Source organism: Pristiophorus japonicus, chromosome 16 (genome assembly GCF_044704955.1).
Source record: "Pristiophorus japonicus isolate sPriJap1 chromosome 16, sPriJap1.hap1, whole genome shotgun sequence".
Taxonomy (NCBI): domain Eukaryota; kingdom Metazoa; phylum Chordata; class Chondrichthyes; family Pristiophoridae; genus Pristiophorus; species Pristiophorus japonicus.
In genome coordinates, this window is record NC_091992.1 from 12,332,553 (window position 1) to 12,354,670 (window position 22,118).

A 22,118-nucleotide genomic window follows, 5' to 3' on the forward strand; every position below is an offset into this window, starting at 1 on the left:
CTCAACTATTAACACCTAGCAGTGTGTATGTTCAGGCTGAACAGTGTCTATAAATGGGCAAAAAGGAGCTCTTGAACTTCAAATTGACTGCAAGCATCTTTAGCTCAAATCATTCCTCTTTTAAGTACTCCACAACCTACCTTCCCCTTGAATACCCCAACAGAGGGGATTACTATAGCCATTTAGAGTCATCAGGATACTGTTGTAGACTAGTTCATATCCTTGAAGTAGCTTGGGATTCTGAATTCGACAATATTGGTTTACCTCAAGTTAAACTGCATGCTTAAATCGCTAAGAGGAGCAGGTACATCACCTGATTTGCCGTAGTGCTTCAATTTTAACTCGTTCATAGCCACCGTAATCAACGTATCGAATTTCAACTTCATTCGTTTCTTTAAAATAGGCAGCAACTTGCGCTCGCCACCAGGCGCCATCTAGTGCCGGAGCTGCACAGACTAATCCAACTGTAGGAGCAAAAACAGGCATGACAAGTTCTTTTTTGCATCACCTTAGTGTCAGCGATAATAAATATATTTAGTTAGGAAGCTGTTGTGCTTCAGCTTCAATGGACAAGGCAGTCCAAAGGGTGAGTCCTTGGAATTCTCTGCCCCAAGGGCTGTGGGTGCTGAATCGTTAAGTACATTCAAGGCTGAAAGGTAGATTTTTGGACTCAGGAATATGGGAATCAGGCAGGAAAGTGGAGTGGAGGTCGAAGATCAGCCAGGATATTGAATGACAGAGGGGTTGTACGGTCTACTCCTGTTCCTAATTCTTATGTTCTTGCATCCAGTGGTGATGGCACTAAACTAAAACTAGTGGGTGGCATGTTCAAATCTTACCTTGGAAAGTTGCAAGATTGAATTCAATAAAGTTGGTATTTGTGGGTGAATACCAGAAAATAGACTGTCAAAATCCAACTACGTAGAATTACAGCATAGAAACAGGCCATTTGGCCCTTCTAGCCCAAGCCAGTGCTTAGCACTCCACACATGCCACCTCCCTCCCGAGTTCATCAAAGTCAGTCAGGGAAGAGAACCTCTACGTGGGTGGGCTGGAAAAAGTAGTTGATTCTGGATCAGGCAACAACGTAAAAAATAACAATTAATACCTGTTGAGAAGTGGGATTGACTGCTGGAGACATTGGAGCGGTTTGATCCATATGGGTGTTAGGGAAGAGAGAATGCATTAAACAGGTACTGTGCTTACCAGAACATGCACATGTACTTGGGAATAGGGGTACGGTAGCATAGTGGTTTTGTTACTGGACTAGTAATCCAGAGGCCTGGACAAATGATTCGGGAGACGTGGATTCAAGTCCTACCATGGCAGCTGGGGAATTTAAATTCAGTTAATTAAATAAATCTGGAATTAAAAAGCTAGAATAGTAATGGTGACAATGAAACTACCGGATTGTCAGAAAAACCCAACTGGTTCAGTAATGTCCTTTAGGGGAAGGAAATCTGCCGTCCTTACCCGGTCTGGCCGATATGTAACTCCAGACCCACAGCAACGTGGTTGACTCTTAACTGCTCTCTGAAATGGCCCAGCGAGCCACTCAGTTGTACCAAACCGCTGCGACAAAGTCAGGGAGTACCTTCACCACACGAACTGCAGCAGTTCAAGAAGGTGGTTCACCACCATCTTCTCAAGGGCAGTTAGGGATGGGCAATAAATGCCAGCCTTGCCAGCGACGCATACATCCCGTAAACGAATAAAAAAATATGCCGTCTGTCATGGGCAACCATTTCTTTCCCCATTCCACTCCAAATGCAAATTAATTCATTGGTTAACAAAGAGACTAGAAACACTTAACTTCTACTGGAGGCGTTAGTGTTGGGATTCCCGGCTGAGAGTAAAGGTGGAACATTTGTTGATCCATGTTGCTCAGTACGTGGCATGTAGGGTGCGTGTGTTGCTGTACAAACATGTGCCCAGCATTTACTATATTCACCACTAGCACTTCAACCGTCACACCATCTGGAAGCATGAGCTGTGGAAGATAGTTAATTTTAGTCAGCTGCTGAAGGGTATTAAAAAAATTCCAGGTCAATCCAAGTAAATTTTACACATTTAAAAAAGTTTTTACTCCAGGCTTTCAGGTGAGACATGAACATTTTCTGCAACTTAAACCAATTTAAAAAGTTCAATAATTCACTCGACAAATGACCTTCAGAAAGCTGTGTGTCACAGCAAGCGACCTTTTAACACTGCACATTTGAGACAGTCCCCTGCTAAGAAGCTCTTAAAACTGTCCGCCACTGAATGGTGACATTTACTGGTCCTGTCTCATACTGATTTAAGTGTTTTCATTGGTTACATCACTATTGCAGACAGTTAATTTCTGCAACAGTACAGCCAATACAAGTCAGAACAATCATTCTAAAATTAGATGAATATCAGTGTTTCAAACTCAGCCAGTTGCTTGGTCAGCTTTCTGCCAAGTATATTCTCCCATTCCTTGTACTTTGCTGCCAAAATATACTTCCTACACTCCTCTACCTTATAATTGCATCTGTCACCTGGTCTGGAAGCCCTTGGTGAGCTCCTGTGACAGTTTAATGGATGTTGCAATCATTTCAATTTACTTCGCAGAATCAACTTTGTGCTGTAGTCTCTATAAGCTCCTACCATTTTAGAGGCAATAGTATAAGTCCTTCTACTGGGCCAATATTTATCCCTCAAACATAAAAACAGATTATCCGGTCATTCTCACATTGCTGTGTGTGGGAGCTTGCTGTGCGCAAATTGGCTGCTGCATTTCCCACATTACAACAGTGACTACACTCCAAACGTACTTCCTTGGCTGTAAAGTGCTTTGAGACATCCGGTGGTCGTGAAAGGCGCTATATAAATCCAAGTCTTTCTTTCACAATGCCACCAAACCAGCTAAAATCAACCAGCACGAGACTCCCCCCCGGCCCCAATTCGCACACTAGCCATCCTTGTTCAGAAGCCACGGGATTGCAAATTTATGATCCATTTTGTGTTACACGCCCACACCATAGAACTGCTGGCTGCCCATTCCACCAACCCATGTCCTTCTGAAATCTCATTTGGCAGACCCCCAATTTGAGTTGGCAGCAAATTCTGATAATGTTTCCTAGGTCCAAAACGATTATCTATATGTGGATACAAAAGCACTGACCAGAGGTTGAACAAATGTATCATCTTCGCCAATCTGCACAACACTGAAAAGCATAACCCTTTGTTTCGCCATAGTTAACTTTCTATCCATGCTGCTATGTTCCTTCATCTACTACACTTGGAACAACCTAGTGACATCTCCGATGACTCGTGATTAAACCACACACGAACATCTAATATGCACATGCCCTATATCTATAAAGTCCCTTTAAAAACTTAAGTGCATCAAGCACAACTCTCATGACAAATCCGTGCTGGCTATTCTCAAATTATACCACACGTTTCTAAATGCTCACTAATTTGATTTTGAATGATAGTCGGAGCTTGCCTACGACAGGCAGATAGACTAAAAGGTCTATCGTTACCCAGTTTATATTCCTTCTTGCAGAGGGGTGTTGCATCCTGGCACAATGAGTATTTAAGGATTGAACATTTGTGATCAGAGCCTCTGCTATCTCATCTCACACAAAGAACAGGCCAAAATGCCACGAATTAGGGCTTTTAAGGAATCTCCAAACGTTCCAGTTAAGCTGCACAGCCATGCAGCAGTCTGCGGGTCACGCACGTGCGCTCACAAGATTTTCAATGCAAGAAACCGCGCATGCGTGAAAACTTGAATGAGCCTCGCACCCAAAAAATAATTATAGGGAACAGCGAAGTGTTGGTGAGGCCTATAAAGGCCCGTCGGCGGGAGTGCGAGCACCGTCGGTGAGGTGAGCGTGGGGAGGCCTATAAAGGCCCGTCGGCGGGAGTGCGAGCACCGTCGGTGAGGTGAGCGTGGGGAGGCCTATAAAGGCCCAACTTGTGCAGCTGCAGCAAGGAGGCAAAAAAGTAGAAAAAAATTAAAAGGTGACATCACAGCTTAGGGGGTAAGTGATTGGCTGGTGATTGGTAAGTAGCTTTTCTTTTTTCTTTTCGATATCAGTAAGTAACCTTCAGCATTGTTGTTGCCAATTTAAGTTTATCTAGGGGTTAAGTAATGGCAGGAGAGCTCAGACACGTGTTATGCTCCTCCTGTACCATGTGGGAACTCAGGGACGCTTCCAGTGTCCCTGACGACTAAGTGTGCGGGAAGTGTGTCCGCCTCCAGCTCCTGATGGACCGCGTTGCGGAACTGGAGCTGCGGGTGGATTCACTCTGGAGCATGCACGATGCTGAGAATGATGTGAATAGCACATTTAGTGAGTTGGTCTTACTGCAGGTAAAGGGTACACAGCCAGATAGGGAATGGGTGACCAACAGGAAGAGCAGTGCAAGGAAGGTAGTGCAGGGATCTCCTGCAGTCATCCCCCTGCAAAACAGATGCACCGCTTTGGGTACTGTTGAGGGGGATGACTCATCAGGGGAGGGCAGCAGCCAAGTTCATGGCACCATGGGTGGCTCTGCTGCACAGGAGGGCAGGAAAAAGAATGGGAGAGCAATAGTGATAGGGGATTCAATTGTAAGGGGAATAGATAGGCGTTTCTGCGGCCGCAACCGAGACTCCAGGATGGTATGTTGCCTCCCAGGATATCTCGGAGCGACTGCAGGACATTCTGAAAAGGGAGGGTGAACAGCCAGTTGTCGTGGTGCATATAGGTACCAACGATATAGGTAAAAAACAGGATGAGGTCCTACGAGACGAATTTAGGGAGCGAGGAGTTAAATTAAAAAGTAGGACCTGAAAAGGTAGTAATCTTAGGATTACTACCAGTGCCACGTGCTAGTCAGAGTAGGAATCGCAGGATAGCTCAGATGAATACATGGCTTGAGCAGTGGTGCAGAAGGAAGGGATTCAAATTCCTGGGGCATTGGAACCGGTTCTGGGGGAGGTGAGACCAGTACAAACCGGACGGTCTGCACCTGGGCAGGACCGGAACCAATGTCCTAGGGGGAGTGTTTGCTCGTGCTGTTGGGGAGGAGTTAAACTAATATGGCAGGGGGATGGGAACCTATGCAGGGAGACAGAGGGAAATAAAATGGAGTCAGAAGCAAAAGATAGAAAGGATAATAGTAAAAGTGGAGGGCAGAGAAGCCCATGGCAAAAAACAAAAAGGGCCACATTACAGCAAAATTCTAAAGTGTGTTAAAAAGACAAGCCTGAAGGCTCTGTGCCTCACTGCGAGGAGTATTCAGAATAAGGTGGATGAATTAACTGCGCAGATAGCAGTTAACAGATATGATGTAATTGGCATTACAGAGACATGGCTCCAGGGTGACCAAGGCTGGGAACTCAACATCCAAGGGTATTCAGCATTTAGGAAGGATAGACAGAAAGGAAAAGGAGGCAGGGTGGCATTGCTGGTTAAAGAGGAAATTAATGCAATAGTAAGGAGGGACATTAACCTGGAAGGTGTGTAATCGGTATGGGTGGAGCTGTGGAATTCCAAAGGGCGGAAAACGCTACTGGGAGTTGTGTAGTGACCAAACAGTAGTAGTGAGGTTGGGGACAGCATCAAACAAGAAATAAGGGGTGCGTGCGATAAAGGTACAGCAGTTATCATGGGCGACTTTAATCTACATATTGATTGGGTTAACCAAGCTGGTAGCAATGCGATGGAGGAGGATTTCCTGGAGTGTATTAGGCATGGTTTTCTAGACCAGTATGTCGAGGAACTAACTAGAGGGCTGGCCATCCGAAACTGGGTGACGTGTAATGAGAAGGGACTAATTAGCAATCTTGTTGTGAGAGGCCCCTTGGGGAAAGAGTGACCATAATATGGTAGAATTGTTTATTAAGTTGGAGTGACACAGTTAATTCAGAAACTAGAGTCCTGAACTTAAGGAAAGGTAACTTTGAAGGTATGCGGTGTGAATTGGCTAGAATAAACTGGCAAAGGATACTTAAAGGGTTGACGGTGGATAAGCAATGGCAAACATTTAAAGTTCACATGGATGAACTTCAGCAATTGTACATCCCTGTCTGGAGTAAAAATAAAACAGGGAAGGTGGCTCAACCGTGGCTAACAAAGGAAATTAAGGAGTGTTAAAGCCAAGGAAGAGGCATATAATTTGGCTCGAAAAAGCAAACCTGAGTACTGGGAGAATTTTGAATTCAACAGAGGAAGACTAAGGGTTTAATTAAGAGGGGGAAAATAGAGTACGAGAGGAAGCTTGCAGGGAACATAAAAGCTGACTACAAAAGCTTCTATAAATATGTGAAGAGAAAAAGATTAGTAAAGACAAACGTAGGTCCCTTGCAGTCAGATTCGGGTGAATTTATAATGGGGAATAAAGAAATGGCAGACCAACTGAATAAATACTTTGGTTCTGTTTTCGCGAAGGAAGACACAAATAACCTTCCGATTGTACTAGGGGACAGTAGGTCTAGTGAGGAGGAACTGAAGGATATTTTTATTAGGCGGGAAATTGTGTTAAGGAAACTGATGGGATTGAAGGCCGATAAATCCCCGGGGTCTGATGGTCTGCATCCCAGAGTGCTTAAGGAAGTGGCCCTAGAAATAGTGGATGCATTGGTGATCATTTTCCAACAGTCTATCAACTCTGGATCAGTTCCTATAGACTGGAGGGTAGCTAATGTAACACCACTTTTTAAAAAAGGGAGGGAGAGAGAAAGCGGGTAATTATAGACCGGTTAGCCTGACATCAGTAGTGGAGCAAATGTTGGAATCTATTATTAAGGATGAAATAGCAGCGCATCTGGATAGCAGTGACAGGATCGGACCAAGTCAGCATGGATTTATGAAAGGGAAATTATGCTCGACGAATCTTCTGGAATTTTTTGAGGATGTAACTAGCAGAGTGGACAAGGGAGAACTAGTGGATGTGGTGTATTTGGACTTTCAAAAGACTTTTGACAAGGTCCCACACAAGAGATTGGTGTGCAAAATCAAAGCACATGGTATTGGGGGTAATGTACTGACGTGGATAGAGAACTCGCTGGCAGACAGGAAGCAGAGAGAGCAGGAATAAACGGGTCCTTTTCAGAATGACAGGCAGTGACTCGTGGAGTGCCGCAGGGCTCAGTGCTGGGACCCCAACTCTTTACAATATACATTAATGATTTAGATGAAGGAATGGAGTGTAATATCTCCAAGTTTACGGATGACACTAAACTGGGTGGCGGTAAGTGCTGTGAGGAGGACGCTAAGAGGCTGCAGGGTGACTTGGACAGGTTAGGTGAGTGGGCAAATGCATGGCAGATGCAGTATAATGTGGATAAATGTGAGGTTATCCATTTTGGGGGCAAAAACACGAAAGCAGATCATCTGGATGGCGGCAGATTAGGAAAAGGGGAGGTGCAACAAGACCTGGGTGTCATGGTTCATCACTCACAGAAAGTGGGCATGCAGGTATAACAGGCGGTGAAGAAGGCAAATGGTATGTTGGCCTTCATAGCTAGAGTATTTGAGTATAGGAGCAGGGAGGTCTTACTGCAGTTGTACAGGGCCTTAGTGAGGCCTCACCTGGAATATTGTGTTCAGTTTTGGTCTCCTAATATGAGGAAGGACAGCGAAGGTTCACCAGACTGATTCCAGGGATGGCGGGACTGCCATATGAGGAGAGACTGGATCAACTGGGCCTTTATTCACTGGAGTTTAGAAGGATGAGAGGGGATCTCAGAAACGTTTAAGATTCTGACGGGACTGGACAGGTTAGATGTGGGAAGAATGTTCCCGATGTTGGGGGAAGTCCAGAACCAGGGAACATAGTCTCAGGATAAGGGGTAGGCCATTTAAGACTGAGATGAGGAGAAACTTCTTCACTCAGAGAGTTGTTAACCTGTGGAATTCCCTGCCGCAGAGTTGTTGATGCCAGTTCGTTGGATATATTCAAGAGGGAGTTAGATATGGTCCTTACAGCTAACGGGATCAAGGGGTATGGAGAGAAAGCAGGAAAGGGGTACTGAGGGAATGATCAGCCATGATCTTATTGAATGGCGGTGCAGGCTCGAAGGGCCGAATGGCCTACTCCTGCACCTATTTTCTATGTTTCTATGGAACATTGTCTCTAATCCATCAGCAGGGGTTCAATCTGAAAGGACAGCATGAGTATCCACTACAAATCATCAAAAAGCAAAACATTAACAGGAACTGAGCTTTAGTACAACCATAGCAAAACCACTTGCGTAACCGATGTTCCGGTATAAATAGCACATAATCCTTACCCACGAATTTATCGGTAATGAAGTTAGTGTCAGAGAAGGAGGAGGCGCATATAGATTTGTGAGATCCAGCTCTTTAAATTTCTTTCCGATCAGGTTAAGTGCTTTGTCCACCTGCTGTTGATTACCTGTTTAGGAAGAGAAAGAAACAAACCCAGTTGAATTTAAACCCTCATCAATAGAGGATCATGCCCTCAGGGTGCCCCAAGGTGCTTTGGAATCGATGAACTACTTTTTGGAAAGTCTCATCACATGTAGGCAAATGTGGCAGCCAATCTACGCACAGCAAGTTCTCAAACAAAATACCAGATAGCTGGTTGAGGGCTGGGGCGGGGAGGGGAAGCGAGATATTGGCCAGGGCATTGGAACAGCTCATCTCTGCATAGTTCCATGAGATCTTCCACACCCACCTGAGCAGGCAAGTGGAGCCTCGGTGTAAAATCTCAGCTGAAGGACTGCACCTCAGACAATGCAGCACTCACGCATTTAACATGCAATTCCCTCAATGGGGTTTGAACCCACAGCCTTCCGAATCGGGCAGCTGGCACAAGTAGATACTTCAGCAAAGTTTACTTCTTTATATAAAATAACCTTAATTCAGCTCCTTAGGTGCCAAGACGGCGGTGCATTAAAGACCAGGAAATCCTGCCACCTCCTGCAAACCTTTAGCTGTGGCACATAATGTTGAGAATGAGACTGCGAAATCAGCTGGTTCCGGAGCACCAGTCACTTATAACGCTGATGTCTGTCAAGCATGACAAGTGTTGGGCCATTGGGCGTCGGTCAGTAATCTGGCACTTCCTCGAATGTAATGCAGGACTCAAAACAGCTCACTATTCCTACAGCAGTAAGCCGTCATGCACATCTGATCAATTAAACCTCTATTAATGGCCAATATTGTTACTGCTGCAAACTACTATGAAGTCATAAAGCAGAGAACTCGAGTGACAAGCCAAGGGGACGCGGTTTGTCACCCCATCATATTCAAAACAGATGGTTTGTAACATCTCGATTTGTATTTAAATATGAATCAATCTGGTTCACGCATTGCTCAAGAAAAAGATAGCAGTACAATCTCCAGATACAAATAATTAGCCAAGGATTTATAAAATCAACAGTATAAGATACAAAGTTAGGTTAGACACAAGGAAGTACATATTTTCAGAGAGTCATTGACCTCGAATAGATTACCAAAATGTGTGCCAAATGAGGGCACTGCAGTTATTCAAAAAAGCTGGCCAAGTTAAGAGTGTAAAAGCAAGTTATGGAGGTGAGGGGTATTTAGAGGTTAGTGATACGTGCATGCTGTGGGGTCTCCTAGAGATTATTTGATCGGAACAGATTTGAGCAATTTTTTCCCCTAAACTGTCCCAAGAATCCCACCCCCACCCCACAAAATCCCATCCCATCCCAGGAGACTGCGTGTCCAGAGGGTGAGGCTGATGCTGTAACATGGGCTGCACCATGGCTCAGATGGGCTTGTTGGACCAGAATGATCTCTTATTGTTATACAATTTATTTCCCTCAATCCCACGTGATTAGTGGAATTCAGATGTTTGGGAGAACTTTCTATTTTTTTTTTAAACCTTTCCTCAACTGGAATAATCTTTGGAAGAAGCGTGGGTGACAGGAATACTGCTTTGAGGAAATCTGTTCAAACCACAATTCACAGGCCACATCCCAGATTCACATTCGATGTCAAAAGGATCTTACATGCAAAATAAGTGAAGGAGTTGCATTTGTCAGGCACCTTTCACAATCTCAGAACTTCCCCAATGCACTTTGCAGCCAACAAACTACACTTTTGAAGTGCAATCATTGTTGTAATGTAGGAAAAGCAGCAGCCAGTTTGCACACAGCAAGACTCCACAAAATGCAACGAGATAAATGACCAGATAGTCTGTTTTAGGTGTGGGTCGAGGGGTAAATGCTCTTCTGCGAAGTATCATGGGATCTTTACGTCCACCCGAGGGCAGACCGAACGTCTCATCCAAACGATAGTACCTCTGACAGTGCAGCACTCCCTCACTACTGCATTGTCAGCCTAGATTATGGTTCTCAAGTCTCTGGAATAGGGCTTGAACACCTTTTTGACTCAAGAGTCACGAGTGCTAGCTACGGAGCCACGGCTGACAACTTGCGGGCAAGTCAGTTTTGTGTTCTGCACACTTGTGCAAGATACAGAAAAAGCCCGTGTGGATTAAAATTGCTCCGAACCTACCTTCTATATGACAGATCTGGAAATCTTGTGTGTAAGGCAGTGTGGATATGTAAATCTTGGCACCCGAGGTCTGTTTCAAGAAACTCACGTATCTTCCTTGTTTGCCAATTAACCGTCCAACCAGATGCTGTAAACAGAAAAGTGGCAGGGACACAACTTAGAAAATTACAGGAAGAGCATTTTGCCACAAAAATGAGATCAAATTCTTAAAGGCTAGACAGCTTGTACTTCATTACTCCAAGGAATTGACTTACACTTATCATTGTATACACCCCTTCACTGTTTTGAGCCACTGAAGTCTGCTAAATGATGGGGATCATTGCCAAATCTCCATGAGGGCTTGCACTCCTTAACTGCAGCTTGGCAAAATTCACCCACCTTTTGGGAAAAATTGCACAGGTCTGTCAGCCTGCATAGAATTCCACTTCTGAAAGCTGCATCAGTTGGCTACAAACTGGGTACCCATTACCGACATAGTGGCAACTGGCCATGTGCATTCAAACAAGTTTTCTTCACTGTCTCCCCGAATACAGCAAAAAATGTTTTTTAAAGCTGCGATGAACTAAAGTTGAACTTGTTTCTTTGAAACGCCTGTCCTTTCCCTCGTTATGCTCATTAAATTTTGCCTGCTATTGTCACCTAAGCAACCAACGTTCCTGTTAAGCTGTGCGGCTGCAAGGTCCCGCCCACTCCGCTTGCTGGCTTCACGATGAAGGGGCCCGTGCACCCAAAAAAAAAGTTAATGGGAACATTGCGAGCAACAGCCTTCTTTAACTTGGGTCATCAGCCTCGCTACAGCAGGATTCAGGATTAGTTACCTGTAATAACAACTCTTTACCACAAGGTGACCTCAGTGCATTTTCAAAATGCTATAATGTTGAGACTGACCAAAATAGAAGTCTTGGACTAGCTGGTAGATTTTTCAAAAATTATAAACCAACTAATCTCCAGAAATTTAATAGAGGGCTCACTTTATAAAATGATTAAAGTGGACTAAATGCCAACATGTGTAATATTCTGGTTGAAAATTCTCTGCTACATTGTGATGCCTTCAGAGAATGAGAAAACTGTCCCAGTAAACTACAAACCAGTTCAGATAATTCCGCACAAGCAGAATGCACAAGCTTAAAGGAGCCTCCGTACCCAAGAAAATCTCTCACCAAACATTTCGGCTTGCCGTTTACCTTTGGGACCTGGATCTCCCAGATGGTGAGCTCAGTTTTGTCTTGTGTTATGTTCACAGAAGCCCCATCCTTGCTCGGACCCTCTGCTCCCCCTGCAGTACAGCCACTGTCATTCGAATCCATGCTATTTACATCAGAACCTGGCGGATGCAGTCAAATAGAAAGACCTTAAATAAGCAATATTTAACCGATACTCTCAGCATCGTCTCGCACATGTTTCAAAAATATTTTGAAAGACTAACAATGTGCACAGCGAAGTGAAGTATCTGACGGGCTGGTGAATGCAGTGCTCAGTATGCAAGCCAATTGATCTCGACGGTGACAGCAAGGGCCTCATTTGTCTGGGAAGGTGGGGGTGGGGGGAGAACCAGGGTTCACCTTCTGATCAGTACCAGAGGTTGGGGAAGATGGAGCACATGGATAGCGGGCAAGGACAGGATTTGGTCTTTTGGCACTCTCGGCTCTCACACAAAACAGCCACTTGGATAAAAGGAGCCAACGACAGTCTGCACGCTGGTCCGTATCGCCGGAGTCATATTCTCTTCGACCAACGATAAATGAAACTTTCCAATTATATTAAATTGTTGATAGCTGGTACACCAGATTGAAGCACCAGCAATGTGCTATATAGACTGGCCACTTGGCAGGTTCCTAAACTCAGCTGCGAGATAGCTGGATGACCCTGAACAGGTAAATCATTTCCCCGAGGGGGAGGATTACACAAAATACACTCCCACGCCTCTTCCCCTGCCAACATGTTGTCCCGAGCAGGATCAGCAAGGAAGCAGTTCCAGGGCATCAGGGAAGAGAACCAAAGTTAACCTCAATCCCCAAATAAGTTCGGCTGGCATGCAATCCTGGACGAATTGAGCATTCCTTAGCCAGTGAGTGTCATTCCATACTCAGAACCAAGATGGAGTTACGGTACAGATTAGCCACGATCCAATTGAATGGTGGAGCAGGCTCAAGGGGGTTGGATAGTCTACTCCCATTCCTAATGTTCGCTCCATTATGTAATGGCAGAATTCGGGACAATATGACCCCATGGGCAATATAAATCCAGGAAGCCCAATCATTTCAAGTGGAAGGGATTCATTGCTAAGAGGCAACTCTGAAATAAATGGGTTCAATGAACCAAAAAGATGTCTTATTGTAACTAAGGCCCTTAATCCAAAATGGCAAAGGCAACACAGACAACCTGCCTCCAGCCTTCCACCAATGCAGTCAAACCAGCTTGTGGGGCTGCATGTACTGTGAACCAGAGTGTTTCTGTAGGTTTGTGAATGGACACTACTCAAAAGTAAATGCAAGATTAGATCTTCACTGGCCTGTCACACAAGTCTACCAAGCTGGGGATTGCAGCTCTGTGTCCAGGTCAGATATACCACCTCCAGTTAATAGAAAGCCAGTTTTCCCCCACGTTTTCTACAAGTCTGACCATTGGAGTTAGACGATGGATAAATCAGCTACAAGCAAATACAATCAATTCCAGAAAGAAAGCTTCTTCAGCGTCGAACACGACTTTCCTGCTTCTGCCAGCGCAGTAACCCACTGTCTCAATATTAATCTCACTGGCTTCAATCTTAAACATTTGTCCAGTTGGATCTGTATCTAGCACTGGGTGACACTGCAAAATAAAAATCAAGTATTGAAGGCTGGACAAGGGTCAACATAACCTGGTTTGGTTTAGAGTAGGACCTTTTTACTTTGCCAAGCACCAACAATTTAAACAGAGTTTAAGTGCAACTATTACACATTCTAATGAAATGGCTCAAACTTGGCATGTAAAGCAGTGTCAAATCAGATGACATAACCTGTCACACAGCATGTTTGTTCAATGCACTGTGAATTGGCAAGTATTTTCTCTATCCACTCAAGGGATGACCATTTAATTCCAAAGCAAAGTTGTTCATCCCAGAAAGTTATTATTTAAATGGAGAAAGATTGCAAAGTGCCGCAGCGCAGTGGGACCTGGGGGTACTTGTGCATGAAACACAAAAGGATAGTATGCAGGTACAGCAAGTGATCAGGAAGGCCAATGGTACCTTAGCCTTTATTGCAAAGGGGATGGAGTATAAAAGCAAGGAAGTCTTGCTACAGCTATATAACATATTGGTGACGCCACACCTGGAATACTGCGTGCAGTTTTGGTTTCCATGTTTACGAAAGGATATACTTGCTTTGGAGGCAGTTCAGAGAAGGTACAACTAGGTTGATTCCAGGAATGAGGGGGTTGACTTATGAGGAAAGGTTGAGTAGGTTGGGCTTCTACTCATTGGAATTCAGAAGAATGAGAGCTGATCTTATCGAAACGTATAAGATTATGAGGGGGCCTGACAGGGTGGATGCAGAGAGGATGTTTCCACTGATGGGGGAGACTCTAACTGGAGGGCACAATCTTAGAATAAGGGGCCACCCATTTAAAACAGATGAGAAGAAATTTCTTGAGGGTTGAGAATCTGTGGAATTTGCCTCCACAGAGAACTGTAGAAGCTAGGACATTGAATAAATTTAAGACAGAAATAGACAGTTTCTTAAACGATAAGGGGTTATGGGGAGCGGGCAGGGAAGTGGAACTGAGTCCATGATCAGATCAGCCATGATCTTATTGAATGACGGAGCAGGCTCAAGGGGCCATCTGGCCTACTCCTGTTCCTATCATGTTCTTATCCTCAACATTGGGGAAGCAGAGCGAGGAAGAGGGAAGGCAGTGTTAACTGGAGGTCATATTTTTCACCAATTTGAAGGGAAAATAAAAGCAGCTTACCCAAGAACATGCAACACTACGTTGGGTTTAAGAGCAGCACCAGTAGAAGCCACACAGCAGGTTGCTTATCGGCCCCTACATTTAATCTATGGTCAGGAGGCCCTCCAAATCTGAAATACTGCTTCGAAAATGCTCCAAGGCATCAGTGCTTATACTGGATGTGGAGGAGGAAGAATTCTCATCAGACAATTAATTTAGGGCCATTGTGTTGGAAGCAACTCCAGTTGCATCAATATAAAATGGTCATTCTGGGATTAGGAGCTTTTTTAAAAAAATAAAGAAATGCTGCAATACACATGGAAAGGTTATCATGTGTGTGCTTGAGTGAATAGGGGATCACAAGTCATTTTGGGATTTTCTCTATACACTCAAGGGATGACCATTTAATTCCAAAGCAAAGCTGCTCATCCCAACACAATACAAGATCAAAATAATGAATGGGAAATCATGCTCGACAAATCTTCAAGTTTATTTGAGGATGTAACTAGTAGAGTGGACAAGGGGGAGCCAGTGGATGTGGTATATTTAGACTTTCAAAAGATTTTTGACAAGGTCCCATACAAGAGATTAGTGCATAAAATTAAAGCACATGGGATTGGGGGCAATGTATTGATGTGGATAGAGAAGTGGTTGGCAGACAGGAAGTAAAGAGTAGGAATAAACGGGTCCTTTTCAGAATCGCAGGTAGTGACTAACGGGGTACCGCAAGTTTCAGTGCTGGGACCCCAGCTATTTAAAATATACATTAATGATTTAGACGAAGGAATTGAATGTAATATCTCCAAGTTTGCAGATGACACTAAGCTGGGTGGCAGTGTGAGCTGTGAAGAGGATGCTAAGAGGCTGCAGGGTGACTTGGACAGGTTAGGTGAGTGGGCAAATACATGGCAGATAATGTAGATAAATGTGAGGTTATCCAATTTGGTGATAAAAACAGGGAGGCTAATTATTATCTGAATGGTGACAGATTAGGAAAAGGGGAGGTGCAACGAGACCTGGGTGTCATGGTACATCAATCATTGAAAGTTGGCATGCAGGTACAGCAGGTGAAGGCGGCAAATGGCATGTCAGCTTTCATAGCAAGAGGATTTGAGTATAGGAGCAGGGAGGTCTTACTGTAGTTGTACAGGGCCTTGGTGAGGCCACACCTTGAATATTGTGTACAGTTTTGGTCTCCTAATCTGAGGAAGGACATTCTTGCTATTGAGGGAGCATAGCGAAGTTTCACCAGACTGATTCCCGGGATGACAGGATTGACATATGAAGATAGACTGGATCGACTAGGCTTATAATCACTGAAATTTACAAGAATGAGAGGGGATCTCATAGAAACAAAGTTCTGACGGGATTGGACAGGTTAGATGCAGGAAGAATGCTCCCGATGTTGGGGAAGTCCAGAACCAGGGGTCACAGTCTAAGAATAAGGGGTAAGCCATTTAGGACCGAGATGAGGAGAAACTTCTTCACTCAAGAGTTGTGGCATGTGGAATTCTCTACCACAGAAAGTTGCTGGGGCCAGTTCATTAGATATATTCAAAAGGGAGTTAGATGTGGCCCTCACAGCTAAAGGGATCAAGGGGTATGGAGAGAAAACAGCAATGAGGTACTGAAATGCATGATCAGATTGAATGGTGGTGCAGACTCGAAGGGCCGAACAGCCTACTCCTGCACCTATTTTCTATATTTCTATGTAAATCTTAAGCCTCCTCAGTGTACCTGCTATGCCACCGGATGCAAATGTTAAATGTCCATTCTAATTGGGAGTAAATTGGTTATGACATTTCCTCCAGTGCCATCTTTGTGAGAGAGACATGTCCAATATGGTCAATGTTGTTGGTAGTAACACTTTCCCTGCATGGCTCACTTTGCAAGTCACCTTGCACTACCCTACAGAGTCATGTTTAGGTACTGTACAGTGACATTTTACCTCCAGAATGATCAAACTCCATTTCAAGCAGCAATTGGCCATTCCCGTCAGCTCCTTCGTCCGCCTGTCCTCCATTAGCATACATCAACTTAGTCCCCTCCTGCACTAGAGGCTTGTGCACCAGAGGTTTGTGTACCAGAGGCTTGTGCCTGTGTGTTGGATCCTGCTCCAGGGAGCTTCCTTCAACCACAAAGTTATGTAGTGTGTCTGTTTTCTGATTTTCTAGGGTGCACTCTACCATGCTATGCAACAGGTCCTCTCCTCCTGCCCCATCTTCCGAGTGGCAAACACTGCAACCGGAATCCTCTGCTGCAGCGTTCAATTCCTCTGAAGACCTCCCATTATTTGTGGTAGGTTGCAGCTCCTCTGTGAAGGTCTGACTCTCGCTCCCGTGTGCAGCTTTACGACAATCCCTTGAAACGCTGCCTTTCGCACTAGATTCCTTCAACAGCGGTTTAGGGCCAAGCTTTTCCTCGCAGGTCGGTTCAAAGTGAACTTTGGTCACCATGCTATTATCCGACGAGTCTTCGTGGGTTTCTTGATCGCGTAAAGCCACGCTGCTATCCGGCAGTTCCTCCCCGCCGGCCCCATCTTCCGAATGACAAGCGCTGCAACCAGAGTCTTCTGCCGCTGGGTTTGCTTCTACCAAAGGCTTCCTGCATATAATGGAAGTGGGCAGCTCTGCGGCAAAACCAGGCTCTGCACCCTCGTAATCGGCTTTGGTACAATCTCCAAATGCAATCCCCTTTGGAAGCAAACTCTTCTGGGGTGCTTCTGCCTCAAACACCGAGTGCTGCTTTTCACTGGCCTGCCTCATCTCACCATCTACTTGCTCACCTTCCCGAGAGTCTTCAGCTGTAGGCAACACCGTCACATCGACAGTGCAACTGACCAATTGGCTAGCTTTCACTCCAGCTCCACGCTCGCCCTCGGCACAGGGAGCGCGCTGTGAAGAAAGCAGTTCCTGTTTAGCTGCCGTGATGACCTCAGAGATCAAACCTGCAGCTGCCTCCTCAATCTCATCTCGATCCACTACTTTATCAACCGCACGTGCGGGAAAGCCGTTTTCGGTGAAAGGGGCTTCTTTACAAGATTGGCTCCCCTGCTCGGACTCCTGGCAGAGGCCAGTTGGAATCAAAAACGGGCTGACGCAGACACTGTTGTTGAGCGCGGTCTTGAAGCACGGGGGCTCAGTCATATGGCCTGCATTTTCACCCTCGGGCTCGGGCCTCTCCATGGTGTGAGGGTCAGACACTGACTGCTTGCATTCTGTAGAAGCGGCTGCTGAAGTGAGGTTTGGTAAAATTATGTCATTTCTTCCTTCTGCTTCCAGGTTAATGGAGGAATTCGCAATTTGGAAAAGAGGAGGAAGAGGGGATTCGACTGCACTGCAGACCGAAGGCTGCCGGGTCTCCAAGGCGTCAACACTGATTTTATCCACCATTTGATGGAGGTAACTATCCTTCTCAACCTTGGGTGAAGTCTGGAGGGGAGCTTGCAAATTGGCCATGAACAGAGGTTCTTGGGATCGGGGCGAAGTGTCCAACAGCATCTTTTGAACATCCTTCTGCACACTGGCGTCAAGGCTATCTGTCAATAGGCAGGAACTCGTCACGGGCGTGTCCGCCTGCCCCAATGTTTCAATCTGTAGCGCCGGCACCAATTTCTTGACTACGCTTGCATCCTGATTAAGCTCTCTTGCATTTGTTCGCTCAACAACTGCATTAGCACTCTGATGATCCTCCACAGTCGCACAATGCTCTCCTCCAGTCTTGGTGCTCGGTTCTGGCGTAGCGGTGAGATTTTTTTTATCGTGGTGGTTTTTCCGGCCTTTCTTTCGGGTGATGTACCACCACCAGCCGATGAGGGCCAGCACCCCAGGGAGAGTGTATGGAAAGACGGTACGGAATCTCAGAGCCATCGTTGGATCTCGTCACTGATCTGAAAAATAAATATTTGTGAACAGTCAATAAGTGTACTTCACTGCATTATTACAGTTGATCCCACACAGCCGGCATAGGATCAGTGTTGTGATTAGAACTCAAACACACACGCGGGGATGGAGTGGAGCAACTCTGTTGGGGCTACTTGGCTTTGGGCCACATCTTGGAGCTTACCAGAAAGATGTGATTGCACTAGAGAGGGTATAGAGATGATTTACGAGCATGTTGCCAGGACTGAAGAACTTTAGCAATGAGGAAAGATTGGATAGGCTGGGCTTGCTTTCTTTGGAACAGAGGATGATGGAAAGATTTAATTGGGGTGCATAAAATTATAAGGGCCTTAGATAGAGTGGATAGGAAGGACCTATTTCCATTAACCTGGGGGCATGGATTTAAAGCAATTGGTAGGAGGTTTAGAGGAGAGTTGAGGAGAATTTGTTTACACCCAGAGGGTGGTGGGGTCTGGAACTCACTGCCTGAAAGGGTGGTAGAGGCAGAAACCCTCATCACATTTAAAAAGTACTTGGATGTGCACCTGAAGTGCCGTAATCGACAAGGCTACGGACCAAGAGCTGGAAAGTGGGATTAGGCTGGATAGCTCTTTTTTGGCTGGCACAGACACAATGGGCCAAATGGCCTCCGTCTGTGCCATAAATTTCTATGATAAACTTCATAGCCTACAAAAGTTAACTTTTTTTTGGTGGGGGGGGGGGGGGGGGGAAAGAAGAGATGTGGGAAAGAGATTAAATTGCTTCAATTTGCTAGTCACTGTCCCAAGTTAAAAGATAGCCCTCACTGCACTGCAAAAACCATTGCCAAAGAGAACATGGCGCAAAGGACAAGATACACAGTAGACAGTCATATTTTTACAAAAGTGTACTTAATCCTGCCCACCAAGTCTGCTTGGTCGAAACACCAAGGATGGGCAGCTTCAGTAGTTGCCTAATAAAGTAATCTGCCACTGAATAATACCAAGTCCAAGGATTCCCTGCCAACTGGCTGTCTGCCCATGGAGCAGAGCTGACGAGATACTATGAAGTTACTGAGCAGCTCTGCAGTCGCTCCAGCAGTTCATAGTGAGCACAAGTTCTGTGGCAATTTTCCAGGGAGACAGTCTTCAAAAATAAGTTTTACACCATTTTAAAAAAGGGTTTCAACTCCTCAGGTCCTGTTAAGACAGCAGTTTAAAAAAAAATGCACTTTCACACGTGCACAGGGAAGAGGGCTGAAACAGAGTTTCCCAAGGTCTCCTTCTCTGACCAATTGGAAAACTATCAGCAATTCACAGGGAACACCCAGCTGCAAAAATATAGCAGCCGACCTTCCATGCCATTGCTCGGTCGCCTGAAACAGATACATTTGGCTTAACCTATCCCTTGCAGTACACCTCTTGTGCAAAAAGCAACCTAGACATTGCTACTTTCATTAGGGCAGCGGTAACAGTGCGTAAATTCTGGGCTCCAGGTCAATGACTGCCTTCAGGAGTTTTCCATCGATAAACAGTGTGGCAGACATTAGATGCAATGCACAAAAATACCCCAGTATGTCAAATGCAGAAAACTAAAAAATAATGTCACTTGAATGGGAGCCAACCTGTGCTTTAATAGCGGGTTTTAATAGCTCACATCTCCCAAATACAGTCTCAAGAGAATCCAACATTTCCTTTTACACTAAAGAATGAAAGTAATATGACCAAAATAGTTAGCCCTTGCAAAAAAAAGGACAAATAAACCCAAGTAAACCAAGAGCAATTTTTAAAAATAACTGCAATCAAGAGCCAAGAAAGTGGATGAATATTTATTGCCGGAATGGTCGGAGGTCACAGACCAAAGGAACCAACTTCCCGTCTCCCTCTGAGTGGGGGGGGGGGGGGCGGAAAGACTACCCCATGCAATGGGCTGGAGCCGAGACAACTTCCTCCAGTAAGGGCAATGAACATAGCCACTCAGAGCAGGTCGGCTTGTTTGTCAGTCTGTGCCAAGTCAGCGGATCACAGGGGGGGGGGGGGGGGGGGGGAAACAAGCCATAACACTACAACTAGGTGAGGGAAGAAGGGGATTTTTCATGTTTTTGCTCCCAATACCTGTCCAGGATGTAGCAGTCTGCTTCGACAGGCAGCAATTCCCTATAGCAGTGTCCAACCTACAGATAGAACAGTCCGCTCACACATTGAAACCTCCCTCAGGTGCTCGATTTTAAGAGGGCTGCAGTTTCCCTACAACAGTGACTGCCACTTCAAAAAGTAACTGGTTGGCTCTGAAGCTCTTTGGGACCTGGTGAAGGCGCTACACGAACTCTTTCATGCGTTCAGCCAGTGCAACACTATCTCTGCGCAAAGTGGAGCCAGCTACTCTTTCCACCCTCCTAAAATGACCAGGACTGGGACGGAGAACACCTGTCGGCTGAACAATGGCAGATGGTGCAGGAAGTTAATAAAAAGGGACTGCTCCACTCTCAAAAATGATGCAAGTGAAATCTAAGACAGGGTTTATATATCCAGGAAGCTGTACGCAGCTCAACACCTGTACCAGTTTGTTGACAGAGGGTCAAGAGAGGAAACTTAATGCAACTACCCCCCTCAATAATGGAGCAACAGTTTACAAGTATTTATATAGTGCCTTTAATGTGATGAAACATCCCAAGATACTTCACAAGAGTATTACAAGAAAAATTTGACACCAATCCACATAACTATTTATATGGTGCCTTTGATGTAGTAAAACATCCCAAAGTGCATCACAGGAGTGTTATGACAAAATAAATAGATTTGACACCGAGCCACAAGAGAAGAAATTAGGGCAGATGACCAAAAGCTTGGTCAAAGAGGCAAGTTTTAAGGAGCGCCTTAAAAGGAGGAAAGAGAGATAGAAGGACGGAGAGGTTTAAGGAGGGAATTCCAGAGCTTAGTGTCTAGACAACAGAAGGCACAGCCACCAATGGTTGAGTAATAATCAAGGATGCTCAAGAGGGCAGAATTAGAGGAGCAGACAGCTCGGGGGTTGTGGGGCTGGAGGAGATTATAGAGCTAGGGAGGAGCGAGGTCATGGATGGATTTGAAAACAAGGATGAGAATTTTGAAATTGAGGCATTGCTTAACAGGGAGCCAATGTAAGTCAGCGAGCACTGGGGTAATGGGTGAGCGGGACTTGGAGTAAGGACACAGGCAGCCGAATTTTGGATCACCTCAGAAGAATGGGGAGTGCATTGGCATAGTCAAGTCTAGAGGTAACAAAGGTATGGATGGGGGCTTCAGCAGCGGATGAGCTGAGGCAAGGGCGGAGACGGGCGATGTTACGGAGGTGGAAATAGGCGGTCTTAGTTATGCTGCGGATGTGGTCAAAAGCTCAGTTCAGGGTCAAATATGACACCAAGGTTGCGATCAGTATGGTTCAGCCTCAGACAGAAGTTGAGAAGAGGAATGGAGTCAGTGGCTAGGGAATGGAGTTTATGGCAGGGACTGAAAACAATGGCATCAGCCTTCCCAATATTCAACTGGAAAAAATTTCTGCTCATTCGGAACTGGATGTTGGACAAGCAGTCTGACAATTTGAAGACTGTGGAGGGGTCGAGAGAAGTGGTGGTGAGGTAGAGCTGGGTGTCATCTGCGTACATGTGGAAACTGACGATGTATTTTCAGATGATGTCATCAAGGGACAGCATGTAGAGGATAAATAGGAGGGGGCCAAAGATAGATCCTTGGGAAACACCAGAGGTATCGATGCAGGGGTGGGAAGTGAAGACGTTGCAGGTGATTCTCTGGTTACGATTCGATAGACAAGAATGGAACCAGGCGAGTGCTTTCCCACCCAGCTGAACAGCAAGACTCAT

At 45.3% G+C, this 22,118-nt stretch overlaps 1 protein-coding gene across 2 annotated transcripts in view; it reads right to left on the minus strand.

The window, feature by feature from the left end:
* The window catches only part of akap1b (A kinase (PRKA) anchor protein 1b), a 64,983-nt gene that overhangs the window by 11,720 nt on the left and 31,145 nt on the right, over positions 1–22,118 (minus strand). For both annotated transcript variants that reach the window (XM_070856988.1, XM_070856989.1), the window contains 6 exons: positions 16,348–18,288; positions 11,654–11,793; positions 10,470–10,596; positions 8,252–8,376; positions 1,811–1,990; positions 314–462 (listed from right to left, as the gene is read on the minus strand). In XM_070856988.1, coding sequence (XP_070713089.1) covers positions 314–462; positions 1,811–1,990; positions 8,252–8,376; positions 10,470–10,596; positions 11,654–11,793; positions 16,348–18,268 — 2,642 coding nt within the window. In that variant the 5' untranslated portion in view covers positions 18,269–18,288. The remainder of the gene's footprint in view (positions 1–313; positions 463–1,810; positions 1,991–8,251; positions 8,377–10,469; positions 10,597–11,653; positions 11,794–16,347; positions 18,289–22,118) is intronic.